The sequence below is a fragment of the Canis lupus genome, chromosome 21 (assembly GCF_048164855.1).
Source record: "Canis lupus baileyi chromosome 21, mCanLup2.hap1, whole genome shotgun sequence".
Classification (NCBI taxonomy): Eukaryota; Metazoa; Chordata; class Mammalia; order Carnivora; family Canidae; genus Canis; species Canis lupus.
In genome coordinates this window covers 23,155,355-23,166,235 of record NC_132858.1, presented here as the reverse complement: position 1 = coordinate 23,166,235, position 10,881 = coordinate 23,155,355, and the positions used below count along the sequence as shown (strand labels likewise).

The 10,881-nt window shown below is 44.8% G+C and overlaps 1 protein-coding gene across 3 annotated transcripts in view; it reads right to left on the bottom strand.

Moving 5' to 3' along the window:
* Nucleotides 1-209: 209 nt before the first annotated feature.
* The window catches only part of EHF (ETS homologous factor), a 42,323-nt gene continuing 31,651 nt past the window's right edge, over nucleotides 210-10,881 (bottom strand). For 2 of the 3 annotated variants that reach the window (XM_072791102.1, XM_072791104.1), the window contains exons 7-9: nucleotides 6,336-6,398; nucleotides 4,685-4,880; nucleotides 210-4,595 (exon numbers count right to left, since the gene is read on the bottom strand). In XM_072791102.1, the coding sequence (XP_072647203.1) occupies nucleotides 4,496-4,595; nucleotides 4,685-4,880; nucleotides 6,336-6,398 (359 nt within the window). In that variant the 3' untranslated portion in view covers nucleotides 210-4,495. The remainder of the gene's footprint in view (nucleotides 4,596-4,684; nucleotides 4,881-6,335; nucleotides 6,399-10,881) is intronic. The other variant, XM_072791103.1, reaches the window with a different exon arrangement.

Genomic DNA, 10,881 nt, shown 5'->3' with positions numbered 1-10,881 from the left:
AACATAAACTTCATGAGAGTACTTTGTCTCTTTCATTCTTATCATAGCTTAGTGTCTAGGATAGTGCCTGACACGTAGCAGATGCTCAATAAATGCTTATGGAATAAATATATGCAAGAAGTGCGTGCATTCTGTCGCTATAGGCCAAGTGCATCTCCTCAGAGCCCAGTTTTGGATGGTTTGTTGAAGCATGAAACACAATTACAGCCTGGTCTCTAGGGTTTTTATTAGTGTGTCCTGGGACCCATCAAACAAACAAACAAAAAAAACCCATACTTTGAAAAATATAATTCTTTCACAAAACAAAATAGTTTGAATTTCACATAAAGGGTAAGATTTCAGATTAAAAAAAAAAATAGTGGCAGTAGGATTGTTTCCCACAAATTCTGTTGACCCAGAAGCCAAGTGGGAAGAAAAGCAAGGATTATGTAGATAGCTACAGAAAGATTAATCCCAGTTAGGCTAAACTTGTGAAGGCTCATACATTTCAGTGGTTCCTAAGGCACAGTCTCAGTGGGTTTTTATTAAGTGCTCTAGCTTCTATTCCAGAAAAGGAATCCTGAGAACCAATGCTGAGGTTAATTCAGTTCTGATATCGTGACTGCTGTGCTGTTCCTTCTTTCATACCGTATGTGTCCATGCATTAGGGTCGCGTGGAACATCTCTTACATTCTGTATAATTAAAGAAGCTCCTCACATATATGGCTCCATGCTGTGGAGTAGGCACAGTAGGCACTCAACAAATGCTTTTTTTAACGATAAAAGAAGATATATAACTGCCTTTCCCTCTTACTATTTTACCTTTCCTTCTATTTCATACATTTGAAAAACAGCACACTTGCAAAATTAAGATCTAATGTGCATGATTAACCTTATCAAAAGAACCCTTTTTTTTTCCAGAAAGACAAATATGTATATAAATCAACCCCAAAATACTAAAACTTAGAACTGCTTTACACTTAAATAGCAATTTACATCATATAAACACATTCATAACCTTCATTGGTTAAAACAGGTCAAAGTTCCATCACTGGCTTCTTGTACCAGATAAATCTCACAGCTCCCATTTAGGCAACAGAATTCTCATCCAACATATATTGGCTTGTAGAACCAAACAACCTGTCTGGTTTCATTTCAGGACAAGTAGGAAGGAAAAGGAAAAAGTCTCACAATAGAATCCTCATATAATAGATAATATGTCCTTGACGTTTTGGCCATTGTGCTCTTATTCCAATGAAGAAATGATCTACATCTTAATTATGGATATGAAGAAGGCTTCCAGAAGACATTCATTCATTAGTCAACAATATTTACCAAGGACCTAGCCCATGCTAGGTGCTGGGAAACTAATATGGATAAGATATGGTCCCTGCCTTCAAAGAGCTTATAGTCTAGCAAGGCAATAACTTTGAAGAAGGACCAGCATGTTCAAAGAAAAACTCATCACCTGGTCTGCCCTGTTCAGAAGGCAAGTTCAAGAAGCTATAGGTGTATGTCTCTGGCATCCAGGGCCTTGTTCCAATTTCGTCAAGTCAAACATCCAGGAGCCTCAGATTGGTGTGAGTCTGGCAAAGTCTTAGCAACACATTTCCTGCCTCAGATTCCCATGAAAATGGCAAATTAAAGCCTCACCCTTAAGAGCTCAAGGAGACCAGGTGTAGAGACCATGTGAGCAACCAGCACAGATAAGCTTCTTGAGTGAGAAGCTGTGAGTCTCCATGAGAAGGGGGGCTTCACCTGATGCTGGCTTATCTCTGGGATTTTGCTCTCCCTTGCAACACCGTGGTGGGAAGTATTCTGTTCACACCCCAAGTTGGCATGGCTCAGTTACCTAGGGTTCTCCAAGTCACGAACAGCACATAGAAAATGCATCAACTCAAGCCAAGACAATAGAGAGATATGCTGAAAACTTAATACTCTAGCCTATTTAAGCAGGAACTGGGTGCCAAGAAACCGTCACTTTCAACAAATAGCACAATCTGTTAATTATCTGCAGAGCTGTTCCAATCGGTACTCCCCAGATTTACTTACTACCTAGCAGAAATTGCTCTTCCATGGGGAGGGTGCAAAAAGAGCCAAGGCCAGTTTGGAGGACTATGAGAAACTTGCAGGTTTGGAAGTGGGTGAACTCAGGGCAGGATCTAGGCCCCTTAGATGATGAAAAGGAAAAGCCGGGGAAGAAAGAGCAGGAGCGAATCAGCAGGTGTCCCTAAAAACTCCACACAATGCAGATGCACACAGACATGCAAACATTCATGCATTTGCACCAATTCGGATATTTGGATGTTTAATTTGTTCTGGGTGAAACATAATAAAACGCTGGGAAAGCCTCAGAGTTCTTCAGCTCTGCTTGGAAAGCAAGGTGTGTCTTTTATGCAGGCATGTCTCAGGTCTGTGTTGCTCGTTGTTATTTCTCTCAGTTCCCTCAGTAACTGTTACTTGACGACACTAAACAATACCTATGTGGCGGTGACCAGGCCAGGCAGAAATAAAAATGACTTAGTTATACCTTCAGAAGATCATCTCAGTACATTGGCGCCCCAAGGTCACCATCCATAACGGTTCTCATTATAACCAGGACAATTCTTAATTCCTACTTTCAACTTCCTGAATACATTACAGACACTTTCCAACCTTTGACTATGAATCGCCCTCCTTCACTGGCTAAGACACCAGGGTAGGTGCTCCATTAGTCAATGAGATTAGTTGTCCTTATCCCCATATTATTACTCAAAAGATACAGGGGCAAAAAGAGGGGAGAAAGCTAGGATAAGGGGAGCCAAAAAAAGTGCAAAAGGAATCTGGGTATTTAAACTCATTTTCAAAGTGTCTACAGGCTCCCGTTCCTCCCAGACTACAGGGTCCAGCGATATCTCCAGGTACCCCAGAACAATTCCATTCCACTGAAGAAATCCCCAACTTCTTACTGATCATAGCCCCTGAGCTAAGCTCTCTGTTCCTCTTCCATCTTACTTTCTTTTCTGTCTTAGAAAAAAAATATATATATATCCTCGGGACACAAATCTAGGTAATACACCATTCACTTTGGAGAGTCTAGATAAGACAGGAAAGAGATTATTCAAAAGAGGAAAGCCTTTAAGAATTAACATCTGCAAACATTTTCCCTGGAGCACACACAGTCTCTCTGTCTCTCTGTCTCTCTGTCTCTCTCTCATTCTTTTCTCAGCATTTCCTTTTGCAATGTATTTTTTACTCTGCTTTGTCATTCTAGTGAAACGCCTTCTATTATAGTTCTTGCTATGTTACTATGCTTAACTTCTCTGACTTTGGCTTTTATCTGGTCTCCTGAAAATTCCCTCTAGATGTCCCATTTCTGAAATTCCCATTGTTCCTAACATTTTAAAACTTAAAAATCGGTTGACTTTGAAATCTTGCTTTTACTTCACTCTAGGGACTAAAAGATCTACACGTATTTTTGTTACGAGAGCAAATCACCATCTTCATCTTGAGGGACTACCTCAGGGGTTCTCAGTCAAGGACAACTTTGCCTCTCAATGGATATCTGACAGTGTCTGAAAATGTCACAACTTTGGGGACGAGAGTGCAACTGGCATCCCATAAGTAAAGGTCATGGATAATGCTAAACATCCTACAATGCACAAGACCGCCAAATAATGCACAACAAATAATTATGGGCAATAGGAATACAAGAGCAAACTCATCACCGCCTCCTTCTTCCCATTTATTTTGGTACAATTGGGATAAAAACAACCAAGGCTAGACCCTCTCTTAAATACCTATAAGTGAGCAGAGATGGCAATTGAAGTTTTTTTTCCCCCAACCATTGAAGAGGGAAGGAGAGAGACAGCCTTGGCATCAGGTAAATCATTCTTGAATGAGTAGAAAGCCCTCACCATTATTCTTGCTGATTTAAGCATTGCAAGTCATTGTGATTATGCAGTGATTATAGTCCACTTGGATTTTGGAAGTCTTCATGCTCCACTCACCAGCTCCCAAAGGTCAGGTTAAACTTCCCAGCATCCTCGGGTTCATCCTATCAATCTCAGACCTTGAGTTCATCCTAGCAACCAAACCCACCTGTCTTGATGAGGCCACGTGAACGCTCATGCGCAGAGGACACATCACCTTTTCCTAATCATTTTGCATATAAAAACATTTAATGCCCTCTAATTTTTTTTTCTTTCTTTTAGCAAGAAGCACAAGGCTACGAATCCTGCTCTTCTTGCTGTGGAAAGGAACTTCACAATAGAGGCAAAAACAAATCATGACCACGTACAGCATCATATTTCACAGAAAACTGTGTACGTTTGTTCCCCATATAGAACATACTTCAAAGTAACAAAATAATTTCATCAACTGTAGTGTTCCTTCTTCCCATTAGAAGTGGATGTTTTTCCCTCTCAAGGTACATAAATATCAGAGAAAAGTAGTCCTTGGGATACTTATGTCCAGGAGTTCTTGACTTGCTATCATTTGGGGAATGTTTTGGTTCATGTTCAAAGGGTTGGCAGGTTCAGTTTTCATTTTCTCGCCAGCCACGTGCATTCTTCCCAAATTTATATACCAGCCTTCGTCCATCTACACGTTCCAGAATTTCCCTTTTGTAGTAATATCTGTAACAAAGGACAGTGCATAAGGTGGCTGGTCAGACTAAGACTGCCAGGGCAATAAGTGGTGGTGGTCGGGACTGGAAACTCCTCACCTCATCGCCCGGCTGAGTTTTTCATAGGTCATGCTGTTGTTGTTTTTCTTTTTGCCCCATAGCTGAGCCACAGCCTCTGATTTCAAGAACCTGAAGATGCCCTCAGACCGGTCTTCCCACTTGATTAACCCTGGGTTCTTGTCTGGGTTCAGGAGGATGTCGCGGATAAATTCCCACAAGTGAGTTCCTCGTGGATCTGAGGACAAGTTGGAAAAGGAATTTATGAATGGCCTAAGTCACAGCAAAGAAGGCACAGAGGAAGCCTTGAGTAGCAACATCTTCCCTCAAGGAGAACGAATTCATTTTTCCCCTCTCCACCAGCAAAGTCAGATCACAGACTCATCAAATCTAAAAAAAATAAGCTTTTAAAAAAATTTAAAAATTAAAAATTAAAAAATAGGCTTTTTGAGAATGAAATAGCATACTTTTTTAGTTTATACATCAGGAAACTGAGACACGGAGAATTTAAGTGATCTAACCAAGATCACCCAATTAGCTAGTGGCAAAGCTAAGATTAAGGAATAGGTCGCAGACCTCCTATGCCAGGGGGTGTCTCTTTTAATTACTGTTGACAAATTGCTCAGGATTCCTTGTAATCTGCCATTTCCCTGAAGAGCAAATTTCAACCACTTTCATTTAGTACCTCAGCCCAAGTACACCACTCTTTAAAAAAAAAAAAAAAAAGATTTTATTTATTTATTCATGAGAGACACAGAGATATAGGGGGAGGGAGAGTCCCTGCTGGGGAGCTGGATTCAGGACTCGATCCCTGGACCCCGGGATCATGCCCTGAGCCAAATGCAAACACTCAACCACTGAGCCACCCAGGGGTCCCCCAAGTAAACCACTCTTACCCAGTGACTGTACTTCAGTCCAATGCACAACAACAGGACTCTAGAACATTAAGTCCTAAAATATATTGGGACGGGATCTGGTAGGAGTTAAGGGGGGCAATTTGAAAGTGAAGCAGCTACTCTAATCAGATTAGCAACCAAATCCTATTTCACTCCTACTAGCCCTGTGCTACACAACACCTCCCCTCTATTTGACGTGCTGTGTTCATTCAATTCTGTGGAATGGCATGGAGTAGCAAATAGTAACGATGTTCAATTCCAATAATTTGTAGATTATGCCATCCTGATTTCTTTCTGAGCCCTCCCCTCAATGTCTCTGAGGGTTCATATATTTTCATAAAGTTTTATTATTGGGGGAAAGACAACTTCCAAAGGGCACTGTTGAATATGAAGAGTAAACACTCATTTCTTGAATCAATAACTCAGCAAAGGTAGGAAGCCAAGGGTCAACAAGAGAAAAAAAAGACTACATTTCAGTTGTTTCTATCTTCTCTTCCCATCCCTTTTTCTGGAGAGAGGGAAATTGTTAACCTCATGCCTACAAGAAGTTCTCATTCACTGGGTGTCTCAGTTTTAGAACAAATAGAACAGCACAGGGAAGAAATATCTGGTGGATCTCCACTTTAAGAAACTGCAGAGTGGCTTACTTTGCCAGCGAGTGATGCCCCCACTGTCTTATCCTAAAGAGGCTGAGATAAAGAAGTGGAGGTGACAGGCCAAGGCGGTGTTTGCCTAAAAACTGGTGGTCTCCAGGGACACCCACCCTAAAAGGAAGGGGCAACAGCCAGCCAACTTACTATGCTTTTTGGTGTGGGATTTTGCAGGGTGCTCTTGCTCCTTTTTCATCTCAGGTGACTCTGCTAAAAGGAAAAATGAGAGCTGCTTAATTCACCTATTTCCTACAGTCATCATTTCCATTCATTCATCCACTCATTTAGCCAATATTTATTGAGCACCTACTATTTGCCTGGCACTATTTGCATATGTGATATACGAGCAAAACAAAACAGAGAGGCTAAGTACTATGAAGAAAAATCTTACAGGGTAAGGAATGGGGCTAGAAGAGGGAAGGTGGGAATAATTTGCAATTTAATATAAGGTGCTCACAGAAGACCTCTCAGAGCAGGAGACCAGTAGATGCGAGAGAGACAGCTAGCCATGCAGAGAGCTTGCAGAAGAACCGTCTATGAATAAGAATAATAAACGCAAAGGCCCTGAGGTCAGTATGTGTTTGGAACATTTCACGGAATAGAAGGAAGCCAGCATGACTACGAACAAGGGGTAGAGGCTGAGATCAGTAAGGTTTTGTGGGACTCTTTTTGGATTTTTAGCTTTTATTCTGAGAGAGATAGGAGCCATTGAAGGATTTAGGTCATTGAAAGAAGTTATGTGTGTGTGTTTCTTTACATAATACAAAATGTAAACATTTATAACAAAGAAAAATGGCTTTTAAGCCAGAGGAGTGCCCTTTTTTGGCATGCAAAGTTACATTTTAATCAGTCTGACAAAGGGACCATTGACTGGCCTGAACTCAGTACAGAGGGCCACCAGTGGACTATGGAAACTCAGATTAGTTTAACAAATGACTCATTATGGTAACCCTTGTGAGTATCACCAAAGAGAAGATGTCAGAGGCAGATCAAGTGAAATAAAACTTCTTAAAAAGAAAAATAAATGGTCCAGCAGTGTGTGTGTGTGTGTGTGTGTGTGTGTGTGAGAATGGGTACGTCAGGTGTTGGGAAGACCAAGGCAGATGTTACCAAAAATCAGTCATCACCAAAATCTAAGAGTAATCTCCCAATTTGAATACAGAGTAGTCCCTCAATGCAAGTCTATCCTGCTAAGAAACTGGGCCAGTAACACACCTCTTCAGTGCACAGTAATCAGGGCTTCCTAAGCTAGGGTTCACTGGCTCCCGTGTGGCCTTCAAGGGCATTATGGACTGGCTGAAACTGCACGCAGATGGACGGGATCCATGGCATTCATTTAATTGTCAAGAGTGGTTCATTAATTTAATGTTCATCAAAAACATTAAAAGAACCATTAGCTCCTAAATCAAGCGGTTACGAAGAATAGCTACTGTTCACTGAGCACTTACTATGTACCAAACACCGGGCTAAGCTTTTTACAGGAATGCACTCACGGACTTCACTCAACAACCTTATGAGGTGGGTACTATCATGATCCAAAGGTCTGTGGAGTTGCTGAGGCACAGAGAGGTCGGGTGACTTGTCCAGAGGCACCCAGCCTGAGCGTGGAGCCACCATGTGAACACACACAATTTGCATCCAGAGGCTGTGCTCATAACCACCCTCCTGTGCCATTTCCAGAGACGATGGCACGTAACAGACTTCACAGAAGAAGCCTTCCCTGCCAAGAATCAGGTTCAGATCTCCAATGCTCTCGTTAGTGGGAACCAGTAATTCCAACTTGATGATTCTGTTTTCCAGCGTGCATGGGCACATTCAGCTACAAGAGCGCCCAGCTTGTCACGACTCAGCATTCCCGGCAGTCTCTGCAAGCCACGGGGGCAGGAGGACAGGGTTTTCATAAGTGCTGGTTCACGGAGAAACCTCTTATTCAGGTGAAGAATCTGTCCCCTGGCACTGTCAGCAGGAGAGCCTGCACCTGACTCGGGTTTCTCTGAAACCTGGAAGGGCGAATTCGCAGGAAACGCAAGGAGACTCCACTCTCTCTCCCTGTAGGTTTCAGGGTGAGGTTGCGACATCCCATCAGGATGTGACAATATTGCGACAGGTCTGGCACCCACCCCGGTTTCCAAGTGATACATCACTCTGACAGGGCCACGTTGTTCTGCAGACAAAGAGTGGCATTTACCCAGTAGGCCACAAGCAAAGCTCTTTTTCCAGTGGCATCCAGGAGGGATGGCGGCCCATGATTTCAGAGCCAGGACTGAATTCAGAAAACCCCAAGCGTTGCTGGGCTTATCGGCCCCCACCACTGTTTAGGGGTTCCCAGCTGACACAGAATCAGTCACACTGGGGGTTAGGGGACCTTTGCAAATAAGACGGGATCATGGACCCACTGCCCCAGAAACGTGCACATGCGTGTGCGCTCGTGACAATCTGCAAACTGCTCCCGGGGCTTAGGCTCGCCTGAGTCCCTGGCCTCCAGACTGCAAGACCCCAGACCCGACAGATCGCGGGGGAATTTTCTCTGTGAGATGTCGGCCACTTATGCAGCCAGCTTCCAGAAAAGAAACACAGCTGGAAAACCAACGACACCCCCGGTACAAAGGTTTCCGTCCCAGCACAGGGGAATACGCAGCCAAAGGCAAAAGAAAAACTCGGGTTTCTTGCAGCCTCCTCTCGGGGCCCAGCTGCGGAATCACCCACAAAGTCCTTTGATCTGAAGCCTCACTTTACTGCGATGGCCTCTCCCCCTGTGTCTTCCCCTCGCCCCAAAAATAAAAGTCACAACCTTTGAAGTGAGCCGTGTGGTTAAGTGATTCATTCTCGTAAAGGAATGGCCTGCTCTGGGGAAGTCGTGGGGCCCGGGCTTTCTCTCGCTCTGCTCCCAGGCACGGCCGGCCAAGGTCCAGTCTGGGCAAGGGGAGCACCAAGCCACAGGTCGGTGACGCAAGTTCCAGACTATGACTTCAGCTAAGCCGCTTCGCAAGAAGCAAAGATTAGAAGCATTTGCATGTGATTCAGCTGTGAGCCATTCCTTTACGGGATATACAAATGTCCGTGTCCTACCAGGGCGAGCCTCCCTAGCTCGAGGCTCGACAAGTCAGCGAATAAACACGTCGGGCCCGAGCTGGCGTGATTGGCTTGGGGACTATCGGGCCCATCACGAACCCTGGCAGCGGCCACTTTGTGACCTGGGCAGCTGACACAGAAGTCCAAACAAAGCCTTTATCGCAGAGGGCATCAGTGTATGCTGGGCCCTGCCTTCGCCTGGCTTGCAGCTTGCATTAAAACGTAGAGAGAGGCTTAACTGCACTCCATTTCCTGGGAACTAGAAATCTAAAGACTCAGACAAATGGCAGAGGTCCTTTTTTTTTTTTTTTTTTTTTTGAGATGGGTGGTGTTCTGGTCCCATCCAGAAGAGACTAGGCCTTTCTGGAAGGAACGGCCCCCTACAAGGCTGTAATGGACTACCCCTCTGGAGGTGGCTGAGGAATAATGACTCCAAAGAAGCTGCCAGCCCCGGATGCCAAGTTGGTTCTATCAGTAATAATTCTGGTCAAGGTCCTGGCTGGCTTCCCCGTGTCAGGGTCGTAGGACGGGATCAGGAGGCCGGGGGGTCGGGGGAGATGGGGATCCAGGGGAGTAAAGAATGCAGATCTGGAAAGGCCTTCTTAAGGGTTGTTCAAAAATGGAGTAAGGGCACCGTGAGTTCTCTGTTACTGGAAATAGAAAAGCAGAACTGGCCCCTAGGGATTCCGAGATTCTAGAAAGTGAGTCAGGATACAGAAGAGAGAAGGGTGGCGGGGCTGTGAGAGCAGGAGAGCTGGGACTATGGCTTTTGATGTTTTCCAGGTGCCTCAGGACCTACCAATCCCCGAGGCTCAGGAAGTGGATGGTGCAAGTTTATTCTCAGCTGTAATCCTTTGCCATAAGCCAGAGACCCAACCAGAAGGACACGGGAGGCGCCACCTTACAAAGTGTGAGAGGAAGTCAGGGTGCAATCGCCTGGTTTCCTCCTCTCTGAAAGCCTCAGTCTTGACTGGGTGGCAATGACTGCTGCAGAAATTCCCCCCCCCCCCCCGATTGGCTCAGTTCCCCCAGAACGGCAAACCCACTGCAGAGCCTTTCCAGTAGCTGATATGTTTCCTCAGTTCAACTTAGAGTGACACAGAACTCTGTGGCCGCTGGGGGCGGGGGATGTAGATAAATAAATTGGCCTTATTCCAGATTCTTCATCCCAGCCCCGCTTCACTCAAGGGGTTTGACCCGAACAAAACCTCAAACCTCGTTATTTCGGTTCTTGAAAGCACAGACAAGGTGAGGTTCGGGGCGGGGGGCGGGGAGAGGCTGTACAATCCCAAGTTCTTTCACAAGCGCTCGTTTAAATCCCCAATCCTGAAGATGCCCCAACTTCAGTTCCGGGAAAAGAGCAATTGACTCATGACAAGTCTAAGCTCCAAATTTCACAGACCCAAGCAGATCTACGAGTTCGCATCCAGGTCAAGGGACACCACAATACCCTTGTGCGCTCATTCTCACAGGGCACGTGCCAATGCGCCTCTCCGTAAGGGTGGGGGGTGAAATACCATCCGAAAGCTCCTCTCTGGACTTCCGACGGATCAACCTCTCAGGGGAATCTTGTGTAAGCGTCAAGGACAACCCCGGGGTGCACCCCATTATAACCGAACAC